General features: G+C 42.9%; 1 protein-coding gene across 2 annotated transcripts in view; it reads right to left on the bottom strand.

Annotated features, from left to right (window-relative positions):
- The window catches only part of LOC131134339 (rho GTPase-activating protein 42), a 60867-nt gene extending 39412 nt beyond the window's left edge, over positions 1–21455 (bottom strand). The window contains exons 1-3 of one of the 2 annotated variants that reach the window (XM_058079491.1): positions 20811–21455; positions 6817–6912; positions 3722–3783 (exon numbers count right to left, since the gene is read on the bottom strand). In XM_058079491.1, the coding sequence (XP_057935474.1) occupies positions 3722–3783; positions 6817–6912; positions 20811–20964 (312 nt within the window). In that variant the 5' untranslated portion in view covers positions 20965–21455. The remainder of the gene's footprint in view (positions 1–3721; positions 3784–6816; positions 6913–20810) is intronic. The other variant, XM_058079492.1, reaches the window with a different exon arrangement.
- Between the last annotated feature and the right edge of the window lie 444 nt (positions 21456–21899).

The following is a 21899-nucleotide window of genomic DNA, read 5'->3' as shown; positions in this document are numbered from 1 at the left end:
CAGGTAGTCTTGTGTCATTCTTTAAATTCTGGGTTATTTTTTAATGTTCTGGTATTTGTCGGCCTGGTTGGTATTGTATCTTTTCACGATAAATAAAAACATATTGCAGGGTGGAGGCATACAAGCACCATCATCAAGGTCTCATGGAGCTTTTAATGGAATAAGACCAGTTAGCAGGATTTCAGTCCCAGCTCTTTATGCAGGCCAGACATGCTAAAAAATAAGAATAAAAAAGCTTTTCCATTATTTAGCATGTCTTCATCCATGCCAAGGTGGCAGCGTGATGGGCAGTCAAGGGCGGCATGAGGCGGGGTGGGGGTTTCAGACTGATTTGGTTGGGTTTGGCTCACTGGGGAACATTTGATGAAATATTTACTTTGAAAATGCAGAAAAGCAGAAAAAGCGTTGGGGGCTATTACATCACCAGCAGAGATAAACAAATAGAGTGCATCCCTGCACATTCACCATTCAGCATTCATGGTAAAAAGTACATTCTCCTTTTTTTCCTCCTTTTGCTGGCCATCCTGTCTCATTCACCATAAGTGGATATAGGCATATTAAGTGATAAATGTATAGCATGTTTCTGGCTTTATGCTTCAGCCATCATCAGGTGTTGACATTTCCCACTTTGCTCAGTGGTCCTTCAATACACCATAGTCACAAAAGTGACGTTCATACAGTGGTCCTGAAAGTCAAAAAAGAAGTCCAGGACCCAGTCTTTGTCCTCTTTATTGAAAAGGGATGCGTGGATATATTCCTTCATCATTCCCATCATCATGCTCCATCATCTTTTCATCCAAGTTGAACTCAGCCAGACTTTGTAATACTGATAGGACAGCCTGTTAGTCTAGTACAGATGAGTACAGATGCCCGACATGGTAAGAGGCTGGTTAACTTTAGGAGGGGGGAGAGGGGGGGGGGGCATGATAAAGCAGTTTTTATGTGCACATTGGCTAAATAGAAGGACCTTGGCGACCTTGGCCTTTAGCGACACGCCTGCTGTGTCTGAAGACATCTAACCTCATCGCAGGCTCATCTCTCGACCTTTAGACAGAGGCGTTGCTGCCAAGAAGAAGGTCGCCAGCCGTGTGACACAAGCTCAGTAATAAATCACAGTCTAGTCTCTGTCAAACTCAAGTGACACCAACCTGAAATTCCATTTGATCATCCTTCTGCCCTATGGACAAACGGTGGTAGTGCAATTGTAACACTGAGAACAGCAATACTTCATCTGTGTTTATTTTTCTTTCCCTGCTTGGTGGCTGATAAACACCAAGCAATATGAGCTGTCATTAAATGTTTCTATGGAGTGCCTACAATTCCCTCAACAATAAAGCACTGAATGCCTCGTTTAAAACAAAAGAGCAACAGCAAAACAGAAGAATGCAGCACAGAAAGGCAGCGTGATCCTGAAATGGTGAGAAAAACATCCAATTGAAAGCCGTGTGTGGTGACAGTAAATAGAATCAACAGAGGAAAGCAAACACTAAGTAGTTCTATAGCGTTCTTTTAACTGTCTGGGGAACCCAACTCTTTTCACTTTCAGTCTGTGTCTGAGGTACAACAAAGCCATTTCATGTGCTGTTTTAGCAATGCCATAACAACCTGTAGCGCTACAATGTCACCCAGTAGAGTGCAGACGTCAGCCAGAGTGCGACTTAACAAACATGGAGAGGAAAGCATCATTTTCATCTTTATTTGCTAACACAGTATCTCCTGGTTCATGCAAGATTCATCCATTATTCATTCAATAATTCACACAGACACTTTAGACCAGGGGTCTCAAACATGCGGCCCGCGGGCCAAATTTGGCCCGCAGGACACTAGTTTGAGGCCCCCGCCTTGATATGAAAGTTTAATGTTAGTGCGGCCCGCGCAAGTTTGATATGGATGCTGTATGGTATCATGTACCCAGAAAAAATTATTACGTTTGATTAATGTTCATGTTAAAGGTTAAATAGCTGTTAATAGTTATCCTCCCTATCCGTGTGGAAGTGGTAAGTTTTTGGCTATTTAAGTTTAAAGGAAATAACTTGAAGGCTACCGTTTAGGTCGCTAGCTCTCTAGTTTGCGAGTTAGCATGTGTCTCAAGACCCTGCAGTTGCGCAATATGTTGTAAATAAAAAGAGTATAAATGTGACTATAGTCGTGTTTGGTCATGTCTACAGGGCTCTAATAATTCATTTCAGTTCATTTTAATCTGAAAAAAATAATTTGTCTACCCACCAACTATATGTGGTTTCTTAAGTTTTTATTATTTGCCGTTTTATTATTATTATTATTATTATATTTATTTATTACTGATTGATTGATTTTCTTTATTCTTGATTTGTTTATTTATTTTTCATCTTATTTTGTGTAGAAAAGTAAAAAGTAAAATATTTGAGAACAGTGGAACGTTTTATTAGAGCTTTTCTTGTAGAAAATTGGAACCAAAGCAAAGTTTTTAAAAATGTTTTGTTTTTAATAAACGTGTTTTTTTTTTTTTTTTGGGAAAACCTGATGCGGCCAAGTCTCACCCAGACCCGAGCTCCAGTGGCCCCCAAGTAAATTGAGTTTGAGACCCCTGCTTTAGACAGATGCTCACCAAAATGGATTATTTCTGCTCTACTTCATCTTCTCTTGATGTTATTTGGAGTTTCAAGGCAACACATTTTTTGTCTGTAATCCTAGGAGGGGGGGCTGTGGGAGGGTGGCACCCTTGCTTTCCGGTTCAACACCATGGCTGTGTTTGAATCAGAGGTCTGCATCCTAAAAATATACATTTGTAGGCTGCATGACGTCATCATGCTGCACCAAGGCTGTCCAAATTAGAATGTCCACAATGGCTACTCTTTCGCAACACAAAAGACCGCCACCTTAAACTCTGTAAAGAACACAAATAGAATAGTTTTAAACTACTAAAGATAATCACGATCAGGATGGAGCTGCAGGACAGCCGCAGGTACATATGTGGTACCACTATGGAACATCACCGATGACCTTCTTCTCCTCCTTTGGCTTCCTGCACCTCATCAACATTTCACCTGCCCTCCAGCTTGATACAGGGGAGGATGCTACATTGTTATACTACATCATATATGTCATATATTTGGCTTTTGGCTTTGCCAAAGATGGCGGCGCACACAGACACACGTCTGTCTATGGACTCTATCCACGTATACATCGACTGAGCTGATCACTCCTGCCCCACCCGATGTGGCTTTTTAACCTTAAACAGAAGGGGAGTGATAAAAACACGCACAGGACTGCACTTTTAAAAGTATTTATATTATATTTATATTAATTATTATCATTAATATGATTAATAATAATATTACTATTATTATTTTACTATATGTATCGATTATTGCACCACACATATGACATGATCTGCGCCATATTTATTCATTTATTTTTATTCTCTTTTCTTATCGCTCATGTCTTGCCTTGGTTTATTTTGTTTATCGAGTTTGTTGTGACATTTTGGGAAATGTGAATTTCTATTGAATTAATGAAGTGTCTAAAATCATCTATCTAAAATGTTCTGTCATGTTCTGTTAAATGAGGTTTATAACATAACATGCCACAAATTTCATGACACAATCCAAATAAGCTCAGTTTTCCCCGCCCATACACAAAGGCTGAAGTTGACATCATGGCCAGTTATGCAAATTACAGACCAGTGCTCCTGTATAATTTTCCCACTTTTCCATGAATGAAATGTTTCCAAAGCGCTTACCCAGCGTCGCCTTTCCTCTTCCACCGTGTTGAGCAGCTTGGAGAACTCCTTGAAGGACTGGGCTGAAACAGAAAGCAAAGGAACTTTCACATCCTGGCAAGTTTGTAGATGAGTTGCTGTTAGATGCAGGAGCAGTCGTTAAACATGGGATGCTGGTGGCGGGCCGGGAGCGTCGTAGCGCGGTGCTAAAATGTTTATAGAACCGCCGCCTCCGAGCTTTCAGCACAGCATATTTTAGAATGTAATAAAATCACGCAGCTGTCCGCGGACAAGCAGTAAAACAACACTAAAAAAAACAATACTTGAAACTGAGCGAAGATCGTTGATTGCATCCCTTTATTTTCTTTCCCCCTCCGAGGCTCTTTAACGACGCATTGCCACTCTGTGCGAGAAGCTGATGTGGTTCAGATACCCCGGCGCCATCTGTGGCTTATATTACACGCTTGCAGAGTCGCATGACTTCAGCAAACATCCAACCTTATTTGCCAGGGACTTCATTAAGGAGAAGGCCTCTCGGTCAGTCCCTGCATGCGGCCGTTTAGCAGCGCTCCAACACGCTGACACCATTACCAGGCAGCCATCAGGAGCCATGCATCATCGCCGAAACATTGGCTCATTAAACAGCAAAGCCTCAAAGAGCAGCAGCCAATGATTTTGTGTCAATGAACCTGAGGGCCAGCAAGCCTGCCCAGCCTTCTATTAAAGCCACCAGCTCAAACCACTCAGGGGGTAAAGGGAACCTCTGGAGCCACAGATGGGATAAGATTAGACTGTAAAGAGGAGGAATAGAAGGTTCAAACCTGTGTCACTTGCCCCGGCAAATGAAGGAATGACAATTGGATCAATCAGATTTACTGCAGTGTGAGCATATACGTAAAGCAGAGGAGACATCTACTCTATATTGACGTTCTGAGGTGGAAGTATGTCATAGGTTAGAGTGGTGATTGAGATTTGGGAGGCTACAGATTTGACCTTCCGGGAAAAGGGCATGTAACTTTTCTAAATAAAAAATAATAATTTTACTGTCGCATCAATCCTTTGGTTGCATTGATTTATACAGAACTGGCGGAGGATGTGAATGTCACCGCAGGATGTCAACGTGCCAGATCGATGGAAGGTCAGCAGAAGCCTTCTGGATCCTGGTGTGACGTGATGGAAATAGTGTGAGCATCAAAGAGGAACGCAGCGACATTCACATGTTGGTCCGAGGGGAGCCTCACTGATGACCACATTGATTTCCAGAAAAGCCATCATAGCATTTTTTAAATCAATGGTCGCAACAAGAAAGATCACCCACAGTCATCAATTGGTCCCCACAAGAGCTAGGCCCTGTCCACACAAAAAACGTTAGCCATCACAGAGTTTTGAAAGGAACTTGTTTGTTGAAAGAAGTACACATGGTGTCTGCTATCCAAGCAGATGTCCATCTGCATGAGATCCAGCCAAAGTTCCTGATGGCCATGGATACTGTGGGTGTGCTGGGGTTGACAACATCGGGAACATCGGGAGCAGTGCCTATAGATTGGCAGACCGGGGTGGTGGTCCCCTTTTTAAGAAGAGGGACCAGAGGATGTGTTCTAACTATCGTGGATCACACTCCTCAGACTTCCTGGTCCGGTCTGTTCAGGGGTTCTGGAGATGAGGCTGTGGAACTATGGCCCAACTATAGCCTGGGACTGACACAGGATCTGCTGTTGGACAAAGTAGCCGGTCTGGGCAAGTCTGGGCTTCCGTGCTTAGGCTCCTGCCCCCCGGACTCGACCTCAAATAAGAGGCAGGAGATGGATGGATGGAGACCACGTTTTAGAAGGTTGGAACATGATGCTATTGCTTTCACAATCAACCCAAGTGACAATGTTTTCATCTGCTTTTGTGTGTGTAAACAGCCCTCCAGTACGTTCCCTGCAAAGTGAATGAAGAAGCTCCTGCTATCTGGCTTCACTGTTTGGCCTTGGAGAAGGTCTGAGCTGTGCCGCGTGCCATTTTAATTATCTTTGTAAAAAGAAGTTCTGGTGTTGGATGTCATTAGATTGTGGAGGCATTTCTATGCTAAGCTTTGGTCTTCATTTCAAACGCACGCGTTTCATGAATTCCACAGCCAGTGCATGAGCCGCTGCAACATCCATTGTTCCATCTGGAGGACGCCTCATTGCTGATTGACAGCCAGCAGACAGGGGAGCGCATGCCCCATCGGAAGTTTTGTGTGGATCTTTGCACGCATACACACACACACGCACACACTCACAAGCGTAATTGGTCTTTTGCCAAGCCGCCTATCATGCATCCGCAGCGGCGTATATTCATTTTGCATTCAGACGAACATTAGGCCTCATGTCCAGGAGGTCGACTGGTGCTCGCTCCTCACAGATGGACAGTAATTCAGCAGCCTCTCGCTGTACAGAGCCAAGGTTTCAAGCTGAGCATAATGAGCAGGCCAATGAAGAGAAAAAAGCCCAGCTTGGCAAGTGAAGAATTTCTTCACAGATGCATTCATATTCCTGCTGGAAGCTCAACAGTTCAGACCTCCATTAATCCCTGACACTGCTCACACAATTAGTCAACATGATCTCAAAGAGAGGAAGCTTGAAAAGCCAATCAATCACATCAATTATACATGCAGGAAACACTTAGGCCACACGCAGTGTCCTGGTTTGGTTTCTGATGGTCCATGGCCTGAGGGGTCCACCAAGTAGTACAGGGCAGTCCAGGTTGCCACGGTGAGTTTAATATAAGGACTGGAATATATCATATCAGATCAATTTGTTTTATTCAAAAATAATTGATTGTTGATGAAAGGTTTTATTATTAATATGGCATGATTCATGCTAACCGTTATTTTGCAGTGCAGTGGACACAACTGCGGACCTGCCAACATCTTTAAGAAGATGTGAATACTTTTATGAGTGTTACTGCAACTGGAAGGAATTGATGTGTTACATCAGTCAGTAGATGTGAAATTGGGGAGGAACATGTCGTATACAGACAGGAAGTAAACAGATCATACCTCAGCCTCAAGCCTTCATGGGCGACACCGCCATGTCACAGCATGACCTTTATTAATATTGAACACTGTCCAAAAGACAAGCCGGACTCACCAATATTCACCTCGTCATCAGTCTCTGCGTCGCCAAGGCACTCAAACTGGAACTCCTCCAGGGACTGGGAGAACTTCTGGACTGCGGCAGAAAGACCTGGACAACAAGAGACAAGGAAACCATATTCAAACTTTACTGACTTACTACGAGCTGACACTGAACTATCACATTGGTAGGATTTACTTTCAATGATCTTTACAACCAGAAGCACCAGGTGAGTACAAATTCCATAGTTAGCATCACTTGATGGTTTACTAAGTATTCCTCTACTCCTTCCAGACAGAAGACCTCAGACTTGCCTCACGTTCCTGCTGAGATGTAAGCTTCTAATCAAAGCGCTTATTAGTGAGCAATGGAGGGGGGTAAAGTGTGTGACAATGATCACTTTTAGCATCGCAGGAAAGTCCGGTCTAATTAGAGGACCGGAAGAATGACAATGTGATGGAACGCTTTCTTTCTAAATGATGGCACACTGTGCACGGTACATTTGCAGAACACTTTAATAAGAATACCCCGCTTAAATATACCTAGCTACAACATCATAATAATAAGAATAATATGGCTATTATTGGAGCTGCACGGCGGGCGAGTGGTTAGACCTGGGTTCAATCCCACCCTCGGCCATCTTTGTGTGGAGTTTGCCTGTTCTCCCTGGCATGCGCGGGTTTTTTCCGGGTACTCCGGTTTCCTCCCACATTCCAAAAACATGCTAGGTTAATTGGCAACTCCAAATTGTCCATAGGTATGAATGTGAGTGTGAATGGTTGTTTGTCTATATGTGCCCTGTGATTGGCTGGCGACCAGTCCAGGGTGTACCCCGCCTTTTCGCCCGAAGAGAGCTGGGATAGGCTGAATGGCAGAAAATGAATGAATGAATGGTTATTATTGTGGTTGTAGTGCTCAGTGGGGAAGTCGTGTGGATCATTTCAGGATTATTCATTCATTATTCATTGAAAGGATTCCAACTGGCACGGTTGTGTATACCAACCCAAAAAATCCAAACAATTTCACATGTGAGGAGTTTCCTTGGACAGAAAGAGAACCGCACCATGCTCATAGCACTGTTACATGATACACTCCCCTGCGGAACCTCAGATTGAAAGCCTCTTTCAGGCACCTACAGTACAATATCGTCAACGATGACTGATGGTAAATGTTGCCGAGACTTAGCAGAGTGCCGCTGAGAGCTACGTTTGTATTACCCCCACCTCCCAAACACTCCCACTTTGTGCAGCTGCACATTTGGGATCAATACCTCAACTGACAACCTAAGTGGGCTGCCAAGGACATCAATAATGGATGATCGCCGAGCTGCTGACATTCAGACGGACATAAAGCTCAGAAACAAACACGGGTCATGTGCCATGCTGCGTAATCTTTTCATTCAGTGTTAATTTTGTCTGAAGTCAATCAGCACAGTTCCATCAACTGCAGCACATCCATCCATCTCATCAGTCCCATATGTCCATCCACCTATTCATCGCATCAGTCCTATATGTCCATTCGTCCATCACATCAGTCCCATATATCCATCCAACTAGTCATCGCATCAGTCCCATGTGTTCATCCATCTATTCATTGTATCAGTCGCATGTCCATCCATCGCATCAGTCACATATGTCCATTCGTCCATCGCATCAGTCCCATATGTCCATTCGTCCATCCATCCATCCATTATATCAGTCCCATACATCCATCCATCCATTGTATCAGTCCCATATGTCCATCCATCCATTTATCAGTCCCATATGTCCATTCATCTGTCCATTGCATCAGTCCCATATGTTCATCCATCTATTCATTATATCAGTCGCATGTCCATCCATCCATCTCATCAGTCCCATATGTCCATTCTTCGCATCAGTCCCATATGTCCATCCACCTATTCATCGCATCAGTCCCATATGTCCAGCCACCCCCCATCTCATCAGTCCCATATGTCCATCGAGTCAACGCGTCAGTCCCATATGTTCATCCATCTATTCATCGCATCAGTCCCATATGTCCATCAATACATCTTATCAGTCTCATATGTTCATTCATCCGTCCATCGCATCAGTTCCATATGTACATTCGTCCATCGCATCAGTCCCATATGTCAATCAATTCATCTTATCAGTCTCATATGTTCATTCATCCGTCCATCGCATCAGTCCCATATGTCCATCCATCCAGCTTAATCTCAGCAAATAATGAGAACATTGCAATTTTTATTGCAAATGTGCATGGGTTTTTTCCAGGTACTCCGCTTTCCTTCCGCATTCCAAAAACATGCATGTTTGTATGTATGTGAGTGGGAATGGTTGTTTGTCCCCGTAAGGATAAGCGGTATAGAAAACGGATGGATGTCGATCCAAAATTGTAGGAGAATGTCAGCATCAAGCTAGCAGGAGAGTTTGGAGGGGAGGGACAAATTGTGTGTCAAATATAGACATCACTCAGGGTCCCAGAGAGTCTGTAAAAAGCAGGGCTCCCCTGTACACTATACATGTAATAATGTAAAGAGTAGCAAGTGAAAAGTGAAATATGAGATGAAGTCACCAGCAGAGGCAGCTCACTGACACGTAGCAGCAAACACAAGAGGCCCCATTAGCTTCAACTCTACAAGGCTGCAGGGAAATAAAGAAATAAAAAGCCCCAAAATAAAGCAGCCACTCTGAAGGGTGCAGGCGAAGTGGAGACGTCACGGCTCCCCAGATAGCTCGTCTTCATTTCGTCTGACAGAAGAGGGAATTTTGCCCGTTACACTTTGATTATATGTGGTGTCATAAAAAGGAGAGCAGCAGCAGCTGGTGGGGGCCTGGAGTGCGTTACCATGCGCATGAAGAGCGACAGGAGAGGAGGAACATGAAAGCACCGTAGCAGAAAGTGGAATGAGAAGCAAAATATAAAATACTTATTAGAAGAACATTCATGGGCACATCTCAAAATAGCCGCGTCTAATTTTATTACACTTGACAAACATTTCATCTAATTCAGCATGTCATTTTTTTGGGCTGACATGCTGACATCATCCTTCACACAGCGGGCTTCAAGGCCTGGGGAGGGAAAGAACAATATTGAAGGTGTAATCAGAAAAGAGAAGCCCTCAGCATCCAGGGGAGGCGATGCTGGATCAAGCACTGAGTGGCCAAAGTGCCAGGCGGCTTCTAGATGTCAGTCCAGGCCCTCCCGAGGGACCACCTCTATCTGGTCTCCAAGGCAACCACATACATAGCGCCCGTGCATGCCTGTCAGAACATGCCGCCTCTATGCTGCACACTAAATTCTCATTCAAAGAAAACCAATGGAAGCTGCAAAAAGCCCTTGCTTGAATATACTGTAGTGGCAGCCAACACATTGTTTCTGTAAACCTCTCATCAAAACATTCACCTGATGTTTATCCAACATGCTGCCATGCTTTAACACGACCTTCAGCAAGAAGCTGGCATAAGGAAAATTTGAAAAAGAGTTTCACTTTTGCAGGCATGAACTCAATCAGTAGTTGCCGTGACATTTCACTATCATCTCCTGTCTCAACAGGAAGCACTTTTTATACAAAAACATCCCATCGTGATTGAGCAGCAGGTGTGAATGCAATAGAAAGTATCTACATTCCGCCTACCGTAGAAGGATGCATGTTGATGATGCACACTAACTGTCATCATCTTTTGATGGCAAAGGCACAAAGCTTTCTCTCTTTGAACAAGGTGGGATGGTTCAGCTGCATAAGCGAGACCTCTGGCAGCGGCATTGCTGCTGAACTTGGACGGAGTAAGACAGCCATTTCTAACTTCTCCAAACATCCTGAGGCTCATGGAACTAAAAAGACAAGACCCCATCGGCTGTCCGTCAAGACACAGGACCATCCTGGGCCCAAATGAAGGTTGGTATTGGTGCCAAGTGCAGTCCCACAACCATCAGACACCATCTGCCAGAGAAGAAACATCTTCAAAGGCCTGGTCTCCTTCAAGGTTTGGAATGAGCAGGAGAGGACCAAACATGGGACATTGAAAGGTGGAAGAAGGTTTTCTTCTCCCTTGACGTTCCTGATGGCTTCCAACGTTACTGGCATGACAAGGAGATCCCACCATCATCATTCTTCAATGGAATGATGGAGCTTCAGTTCGTGTAGGGGCGTCAAACGGCAACCGGCTACTGTATGTGGAGATGTTGCAGGGGAATGCAATCCCTCATGAATCCCCTTTTTCAACACTTGACAAAAGACTTCTCCCAGAGGAATAAGCTGACTCTGTTGGACTTCTTCCCTTCATCTACACCCAATGGAGAACATTTGGAGATGGACATGAGTTCCAGACAGTGAAGCCATCTTCGGCACCACCTGCCTCCTGGAAACACTGGCATCAAGCATGCCCAAACAACTGTCAGCTATAACTGCCTTTATCTTTTCATCACCTGATATTTGATCATCAGATCAATGAATTTTTTTGTCTCACGGCCATTTCTTCTTCTTGCATGTTGAAGCTTATTATTATGAATTATCAATCCCATCCTGAATGTGAAACCGTTGAAAACATGCATGCTTTAAGGAGGCTAATGATATTATACCAGTTGTTTGTTTTTTGTAAAGGAAGGGGCTCCATTCTTTCTTTGTACTCTCCACAACAAATTGAGGCACTGAAGATGGTTCTCTTCTTTTTCCTCCAGATGGGAAGATAAGACTTCAGTCTTCTACAGAACCAAAAAGCACAAAAGCATCCTGCAACAATGCACTTTCTTTGTAGCAGTGGCTCCATCCTCCAGTACACTGTGGGGAAACAAAACATTTCATCACATCGGCGAGACGCTGCTGATTTGAGCCGAGGTGGTTTTCAAAAGGGGAGCACCCGGCTTAACGGTGAGAAAGGAGGCGGGGGGGATGTTAGATGTCACAGTAGGGTGCTTTGTGCCACTTTGATTCCATTTGGAGGGAATGAAACACGGTAGCAGCCCTTCAGGTAAGTGTGCTTTGCCTTTTTCTGTGTTGCTCTGCCTGTCAGTCACACCATAGGGGGGCCGAGCCCTGCGGACCATGCTGCAGGATCGTCGAGACTGCGTAAATTTTCCCACCACATTGTGGGCTGGGAAAGGAAAACCTTCTCGCTGCTGGAGCATTTAGCAACTTGACGCAGATCGATGGTGAAGTGCTGCTTGTTCACACGGAACTACAAAAACTAAAGGCCCCGTCACACGAAGCAAAACCAGACAGAATGAACACACATATTCGGGAGAGGATTTGAAACTTATAAGCTTGGCTCCTTTTTTCCGTGGAGGGATGATGTGATGTGAATAAGGTATCCCGAATATGATCAGAACATTAAGAATACTTACAATACAGAGTGCCTGTAAACCCAAATTAGTCAGCATTACTAAAGCCGTGTACGGTGACCTGGATGTCTATTTTTTTCCCACCCATGCTTATAACTTGCAGTTATTAAGTGTAAATTATTAGCATATATTTTTACATTAGACAAATATTATTATCTGTACATGTTGTCCCTTACATAAGATGACAATGAGATGTGATTTTCTTTTACAAATTTATTGAAAAATAGTGCAATAACAACATTTTAATCCGAGTAAAGTCTTCTCTTCTGCCTATAATCAATAAGAGTGTTTTGGTTATTTTTCATTTCACCATGTAAATTTTAAAAGGGATAGTTGCGATTGTTTAACATCCCCATCCGCAATATGGCCCATTAACAGCGACTCACCCCCTCTTGTTTTTTGGATTTTGGGAATGAATGTAGTTCCATGTAGTGACTGGGGTTTCACAAGTAAGGAGTTTGGCTTCTCCAAAAATAATAAATAATAATATGCTTTCAAAAGTGTACAACATTTGCTTCATAAACATGCTTACTCGAAAATAAATCAGACCTCACAAAATGCTGTGCGTTCTATTTCTCTCCTGCCGTATTCCTGTGCAGTGCCGCCTGTCCATTCTTGTGTATGTGACCAACGCGTCACCGCGAGTGACACCACATCACCGCAAGTAACACCACATCACCGCAAGTAACACGGCGTCAATGCGAGTAACAACACGTCAACGCGAGTAACAACACGTCAACACGAGTAACAACACGTCAACACGAATAACAACACGTCAACACGAATAACAACACGTCAACACGAATAACAACACGTCAACACGAGTAACAACACGTCAACACGAATAACAACACGTCAACACCAGTAACACCGTGTCAAGGCGAGAAACGCCTGTCTGAGTAAAGTGTATTACGTGTATGGTGAGAGGTTTCACAGCCTTAAAACATAAATAATGATGGTAAACAAATACTTTGTGGATTTCACTGACTGGGAGCTATTTTGGGAACCTTTCTCCCACGATAAACCAGTGAACACAGTATGACAAAAACCAAGTGTAAAAATGCATACCCAGCAGCCGCCGTCACATTATTTCCAGGGATGTTCCCATCAGGCTTTCATGCTGCCGATACCGATCGCGATAATCCATGAGTGAAATGGGCCAATACCATGCTCCCAAATCCCCACTGAGGCGGTACTCATCCCCAAATATTGCCCACAATTCCAAGTACAGCGGGTTGGGATGGAGCTTTATAGCCACTTCCTGATTCATGATTACATCGTCAGCCACAAACCCTCCACACCCTGCCAAGTCCTTGCCCCCAAATGCTGCACCAATCTAAAGCCAAAGTTGAAGTTGGCTAGATACTTCCAACAAGACAATGACCCTAAACAATGCTCCAATTCTACTAAGGCATTCATGCAGGGGAACAAGTACAACGTTCTAGAATGGCCATCTCAGTCCCCAGACCTAAATATTATTGAAAATCTGTGGTGTGATTTAAAGTGGGCTGTCCATGTTTGGAAACCATCCAACCTGACTCGGGAGATGTTTTGGAAAGAGGAATGGTCCAAAATACCTTCAACCAGAATCCAGATGCTCATTGGAAGCCATTATTTCTGCAAAAGTAGGATCTACTAAATATTGATGTTTATTACATTTATGCACCAGCCTACTTTTGTTTAAATAATTATTGCACACATTCAGTAATTCCTATAAACTTCATTTCCCTTATCATCTATCACATCTATATGATATATTTACCTGGAATGGCTGATCCCAACAACCAGTCATTTGGAAAGGAACATCTTGAACATTATCAGGAGTGCTCAAACGTTTCCTTACCACTATATATGGTACAGATATACATATTGCTTATTACTTATGTACATATTAACCACAATATGTCTGACCAGATACGCCACACGTCTTGAGTTGACTTTAACTCTTTCTTAACATCGGGAAAATTAACAATAGCTCGTAAAAAGTGCAGTCGATTGATAACATGCTAAGCCCATCCATGGCAGCGTGTGATCACGTTTCAATATCATTTGACTTTATGGCTTTTTACTTTCCATACCTGGCTGGCGGCATTGTGCTGGCTGAAGCTACAAGTGGCTAATACGCTCGTGGGACGCATCAATCATCCATCATAATCATCTTTACATCATCCAAACATAACAAGTCTCACCAATAGAATACTTATGGCTTGTCTTCAAAACAAAAGTGAAAGTTGTGTACCTGAAAAGGGTAGTGTGTACAGATTAATATTGTATCGGTGTTCTAGTAAACCATGACACCTATTTAATAACAAAGGAGCACAGTGAGTGGAGATGTGCTTTGTACATAAATTACAACCTAAATGTTGGCAGTCACATAAAACCCAAATTGATCACCTCTACTTTCTTTTTCATTGTTGAAATAACTACTTTGAACTTTGGATCAACTTCACTCTGAATGTCTTCCAGGGATATTTTGGAAATGTCAAAGCACCTGAATAGAAATGTTACAAAGTTTCTTTCTACCGGAGTACACCTTTACAAAAGTAGTATGCTTTGTTTGCTGCCTCAGTGTTGGTGTAAACAAGTTTTTATGAGTACACACAAGTACAGGTGTTGCGTTCCTCTTGTTTGCAACCTTTAATTGTCTGCAGGTCCGCACTGGCCAGTCAGGGGCGGAGCCTGAAGACACAGCAGCAGAGGTGAGTGACGTCGCTCTTTACTTCTCCGACACACACCGGCGTACTCGACACGCCGCTTTCTACAGCGATCACCTTCATCACTTCATAGACTCAGGCGAAGGTCGCCTCTTCTTTCGGTTTGAACTTATTGTAGAATAAAACCACTACATAATGTCTGTCCTTTTTCTAGTGTCCCTAACCGCCACAGGGAGCATATTTTGCCTTCCCTTTGTTGAGTCAAGCTATGAATAAAACGATCCACGATCCAACCATCCTAAAAAACAATAACATGACATTAGCAGCTTTATATTGTTATTTATGTTTTGGGAGCCACTGACCAATCCAGTGATTTTATTTTGCTGTTTTCATTCCAGTATTTATGCTAGTGACATGAGCGACATTAGCCACCGCAAACTTAATAAAGAACTGTATTTGATTTCTTACTTATTCAGACATAATTGACTTATCCTCTATACATACTTCTGTCATATTCTATGATCATTTAATAGACTATTTTTTGTCTTCTTTTCAGTAAAGATATTTTAAAATGCCAGATTTTCCATCTGAAATTATAACAGCCATGATATTGTAGTCTAGGTGCTACGCTGGTATTTCTTGGATTCAATAGTGTTTCTCATCCTCTTTATCAAGCCTTACTTTGGGCCATACTCAAGAAAGACAGAGGAGGCTCTGGTCCATAGATGGGAGTGCGATGGCTGTATCGTAAAGACATGTTACCAACACATTTGCAGCGTATTAATAACACCAACACCTCGCTTCCACAGGATAATATACAAGTAAACAGACTGGTTTGCTAAGCACAAGAATTGCTGGTGTGAATACCCAGACATATTTCATATGCTATTTTAGATTTCTGGTCATAGAAAGCCGATTCCCACAAAAAACAACGTAACACTGTAGTACTTTACCTCCCAAACATGAAGATGACAGGCCTTCAACACACACACACACACTGTGAGGGAGGACGGGGGAGGGTTTACAAATCCACACAGCAGAAGGTGAAGCAAGAGTGTTTTTATGTTTGCTGCATAGCTAACATGCTAGAATGTTTTGTTTCTTTCTGCATGATGTTGATTTCGGAGTCGCCGCAGCGGATCTTTTGATCCGTACACTGCTTTTGGCTTGAGCACTTTATATTCCGGATGCCCTTCCTGACGAATACCAATGATACTTAGTGGAGATTGGAACCCAGGGCGTTTGCTCCAAAGTCCAGAATGCTAACATGCATGTGGTGGTTGTAATGACATAGCCGACATCACCCATTCATTAGCACATCCTGCTGATGCTGCTGAGCAAGCACGGGCATGCAAGCGGTGTAATAACATACAATCATGTGACATAAGTCATGTGACACCACGATGGGCCGCCATCTGCTCAGACTCAAGCTGCAACTTGGCATTGGGGCAGGTGAGCACAGTGCCCCATCAGACCAAGTCAGACCTTGGAACCTTTAACTTTTCAGCGCTTCTTTGGCGCGTTGTTTCGTCATGAAATTGTCACTGCGCCAAACTGAAAATGTGGACACCTCCACTGGTGCGCTGCCACACCCATCTCGGCGCAGCCCAGTCTACCAAATTGGCTGCGCACTTTGGAGCTCCGGACCAAATTACCACTGCCACTCCTCCCCCTCCAAACCCTCCTGGTAGCTTGCACTTGACTATCTCATTTGGGATCACCATTTGCAATAAAAAAAACTGAGTGTTGTAATTATTAGATTTCATTCCGCTCCAGAACCCTCCCGTTCTCTCTTCAATTGCCATTGTTCAATGCAACACACCCCAGGTTTAACCCCTAAATATGCCTGCAAAACTTCAAGTATAAAAAGTAGCTATTCCTCACTAACCAAGAATAATGGAAGAATGAATATATAAAATGTATAGCTATTAGTGTTGTAAATGAAATGACTTTGAGTTTACAATTTGGATGAAATGTTTTATGACTATTGCCCGGTGTTTTAAAGTATTTTCATAGGTACATTTCATGAAGGAAAGCTGTATTGAGGCAAATCTTTAGATATTAGTTATTTATATTAGACATTATAATATAAATATTTATTATATTTATAAATATAATGATATTAGACATTAGTTTCACTTTGTGTCTCACAGCAACTGTGGTGCGTTCAAGGACTGCCAAAAAATGTGCAAACATCATCAGTGAAGCATAAAGACATGAAGATGTAAACATTGTGAGATTTTTCCAACAGCGGTACAGGTATGCTGTACATACATGCCATTTTTATTGAAAGAAATATTTAGCAGACACCTTTAAGTTGGCAAAAGTAAAAGAAAAAAACAAAAAAGCATTTAAAGAGCCGAGTAATATAGTTCATATTCTCTGATACTGTCTACCTCGTGACTGGCATCATCGTCACAGGCTCTCACCCCCTACTGCTCACCGAGGGATAATTAGTGTATTCATTTAGCGTGGCCACACTGAGGGAATTCATAAAAGTCAGCGGTGGTTATTGAGACCAGGTGTGAGCGCTGCTGCACCTGGAATTAATTATCCATATCACAATAAGTTCAGGATGCTTTGGACTCCAATTCATTACAACAGCAATGCAGGGATGCAACATCTGAATCTATCAAATCGTCAGCATGAATGAAGGCTTGTCGTTCCACCTGCGTCCATCAGATGACACTGTACGCAATTAGCGGCCTTTATATTTTGCCCCCACATTGTCACACCATTCGCCATGGCAATGCATGACATTTATTTATTTATGAAAGCGTAACGACTACTTTGTGCACGGTTTGTCTTCTGTTTACACATTTATTAAGCACGTAGCATGCAATCATTGATCGAAAATAGCACAAAATGGCCACACTAAGACACGATTTATTCACACCTAGTACGCCAAGTAGTATTTACGACTAGTACACAACAACAGTACCCCTATAGTTGCATTGCTCTCTTTGTAAGGGACCTAGAAGATATACAACTCCAAAAAAGAAAGCTAAATATATTTCCTCACAGATAAAGCAAAAAGCAGTAAGGAGGCAATAAACTAGAAAAAGAGGCACTGACAGTATTGCTGAATACAAGAAACGGCTTTGGGCAGTATGATTACTTATTAACCAAAAATAACCTTTTTTTTTTGGCACGCACGCTTCACACATATGTCACACCCGATTACCACCAATTTAGTCTTCAGCATGCAAAATTGCATACCACTGCAAGTGCTGCATCTCTGTGTGGAGTTTGCATGTTCTCCCCGTGCATGTGTGGGTTTCCTCCGGGTACTCCGGCTTCCTCCCACATTCCAAAAACATGCTAGGTTAATTGGCGACTCCAAATTGTCCATAGGTATGAATGTGAGTGTGAATGGTTGTTTGTCTATATGTGCCCTGTGATTGGCTGGCGACTAGTCCAGGGTGTACCCTGCCTCTCGCCTGAAGACAGCTGGGATAGGCTGCAGCACCCCCGCGACCCTCATGAGGATAAGCGGTAGAAAATGAATGAATGAATGAATGAATGCAAGTGCATCCAAGCGTAAACCAACCACTACTTGACAACACACTCAGCAAACCAAAGCAAGCCGAACCATAACAAGAATTAACTACCATTCCATGTGGCTAACGAAGTGCCTTCCAAGTTAGCAGCAAAAAAACGGGTTGTGTTTTTTAAGTTCCCTGCATGTTGGTACCTTTAACAGGCACGTCCAACCACACCTATCCAGACAGTGAAAGGCCTTCTGTGTGGGTTCCATCCCAGTGTGGTTGTGTTGCAGTGTTGCCCGTGCACTGGGCAACATTGCATCTTGTGGACGTCTTAAAAATAAAAGCATATCTGCCAAACAACAGTTAGACCCAACCCCAGTAAATCAAAAAGTTCATGTTGAGTTGATCAATGAGCTTTAAAACACACGAGTAGCACACCACACACACAGCTAGCGAGTGCACACTAGCGCCCCACTTCTCCCCACTGGGACAAAGCGACTGAATGACTCATTCTGCTAGAGAACCAACATGCCTTGGTGTTGAGATGCACAGAATGAACTATCTTGTCTTCCAGCCCTTTTGGTGGAGAGAGGAGGAAAACATACACACATGCATGTATCAATATATCCATTATGGTGTGATGAATTGATGTATTGATTATCGTGTTGCCCTGTCCACACAATTTTCTTGTTAGTAAATATTTGCATCCTGACAGGAATGGATAAGAAGGAGGTAATACCCAAGCACGCCTACATGTAGACTACAGACTACAGAATAAGAAAGAACCAGAGTGAGAATAAGACAAAAAATATCAGGAGAATGTGGGCTGGGCCGAGTCATGTCCATTCATATTATGTTGGCTCCTCACCAATGGTCACTTCATGTCATGTGACCATGGTCATGTGTTGGTCACATGATCGTTTTCAGAAAGAAGTGAATTGATTGTCGACACAAAAACAACAAGCTGGGGGTAGAAAATTAATGAATGAATGAATGAGGTCACCCAGAACGGCGTTTCCATGTGGACGAAAGGCTGAAACCAGGAAATATTTGACCCTTTGACCTCTGAGACAGCCACAGTTAAAGACCATCAATGATTGACTTGATTCCATGAACACCCACTTCCCTCCTTCCACCCTCCCTGACTGAAAGTGGATCATGCAGCCAACATGAAAAAGCCCCATCTGTTTACTATCTGTTGGTTTACACAACAAAAGTATACCTGTTCCAAACTGAAACAGTGCCCATTTCACAGAAGCATTCATGAGCTTGCAGGGGCAAACAAGCCAACAGGAAGTGTACGTTATCAGCTGGTGCTGGAATGTGGGATGAAGCTTCAGTGGACAGTCAGCCTGGGAAGTGGGGCAGCAATAAAGCCTTTCATGGACGCAGGATCACCGACTGCCAGCTTAGCTAACACTTGAATCTGTAAAGCTGAACCAACAACTCAAGACCTACCTACATTTGGCGGGAAATAGTCATTTACAATACTTTTTCTTTGGCTTTTAGAGACACTTTTAAAAGAAGTATCCGCGGTGCCACAAGCACACCATTAAAACGTGCACAACACCTCCACAAGCGTGATGCTCAGCTCTAATTGCAGGAGCCATGATAGCGAACATACTACTAAGTAGGCAGAACATGGTGACGTTACATTTCACCTTCACAGTGAAAGATGGAAACTGGGGGTGTCCAAAGTGCGGCCTGTATGTGAAAATTAATCAACATATTGCCTCACGCATTGCTTTCAGAACCTTGACGGCTTTGTTCCATAGAGCAACAGCATGAATGAAGTGAGACCTTTTGCCAGTCATACGGTCTCTTTGTCTCAGTGGCTGGAGACGGGGCCGTTAGCATACACACAGAGTGTAGAAGAATGTAACAAATCTTGAGTTCCCATCTTGTGTATTTCTCATCTTGTGTCTGATGACACATCTTGTTTACGATTATTAACTGCATATGGATTATGTTCACAATGCTGTGATTGATTTCCAAGTGTAACGACGTAAACATTCCTATTGTCCTCCCTTTTTAGAGACTCTATTTGTTCCTCTAAGGAAATGCCAGCAAACATTTTCAGCAAAAAAGCCTGATAAACTCCTCCCGAGGTTGCAAAGAGACATGAATGCATAGCCCCTATGTTGACATATCCATATAATATCACTCTATTAAAGAAATGGCCTGCCTGCTAAGAGATCAATACAAGAAAGCAGAGGATTTTAGCCAACAGCCAAAGCTGAGGAATAAAGCAAGACTTAGTCCCTATATCATTCCACTTGGACTCCTATGACAGAACGTGACGTGATTTGAACTGCAATAACTCCTTAATTTATTTGTATGAAAACAATATGACGTTATTAAGTCGTTCGAGTGTTCTTGCTGGAAGGTCAGGTGGGCAACCATCAAGTATGTTTGGTGAAATCAGCAACGAAATGTGCGGCAACCATCGTCTTTATGAATCATATGTCAACAGTCCATACACTAACAAACGAATGGAGGACAGCAGTGACTTAGTTGAAGAACAAGTAAGATTGTGTTTACTCACTCCTGAGCGTGCTAATGAGCATGTTTCCATCTTTAATCAGCTCCTTGATGAACTTGTTGGTCCTCTCCAGTTCAATTTCATGACACTTGAGTCGCTCTCGGAAGTCCGGACTGTCCAAGAAAGAGTCGCTAAACTCCAGCGTGGGGAGTCCCATCTTGGTTCTACTGGGAGACAAGAGCACACATCCAACTTCTTCCTGTCATTAACAGAAAAGCAAAAAAAAAAAAAAAACTTTCCCCAAAACTTGGAGCGTCTCAGCTCTCTACTTCCGGTGCATCAGGTTAGCGGTGGTCGTGTGACTCCTGCTGGCGGCTTTTGGACACTTGAGGGACACTTGTAGCAGTGTGGCTGAAGTTATGACTTCAGTGAACTTAAAGTGCATGTTTCTAATTTGTTCATTGTGAATTATCATAACTGACCAAAATACGACAAGTGATAGTGGTAGATAACTGAGAGATGTGCAAATCATGTCATGAACGAATCGTTCAAAACTCGTGAATTTTATATTGAATCGGGACAAACGGGTGCTCTGCAGCGATAACTCACTCCTGTTAATACATGTCGTGCGTCGTCCGTGTTTCACTGTGACAGGCGAATCGAGTGCCCTATTCACATCGGTGTGCGACTCATAAACACATTCGAGTCAGTACAAGGAATTGGATTTCTCATCACGAGTTAGCGGGAATCAGCCACCATACGCACTGCGCATGAGCATTAAAGGCACTGCAGCGGTACAGGAAATGACAAAATACCGTACCAGACGCTTTAATTATTGTATTTTGAGACGAGATTATTGTACATACCGGATGACTTAAAGTTACCCAGGGACATTTGCTACAGTAAAACATGACTACAGATCATGTGTATTGTAGTTTTTAATGCAGGTATCTCTTTAAACGACCTACCTAACCCATTGTACAAGGGGTAAGTGGTAAGGGGTCCTGTCCAGCCATTGGGGCAGATAGTATTATTAATCTAAATGCCCTTACATGCTAAACAGATTTGCAATGCCAGGGAAAATGTAAACTACACCTTCCCTGTTACATAGGAGTATTATTTGACTTTTTTTGATGATTTGTAGTTATGCAA

Source organism: Doryrhamphus excisus, chromosome 8, assembly GCF_030265055.1.
Source record: "Doryrhamphus excisus isolate RoL2022-K1 chromosome 8, RoL_Dexc_1.0, whole genome shotgun sequence".
NCBI classification, from domain to species: domain Eukaryota; kingdom Metazoa; phylum Chordata; class Actinopteri; order Syngnathiformes; family Syngnathidae; genus Doryrhamphus; species Doryrhamphus excisus.
This window is presented reverse-complemented; position numbering and strand designations above follow the sequence as displayed.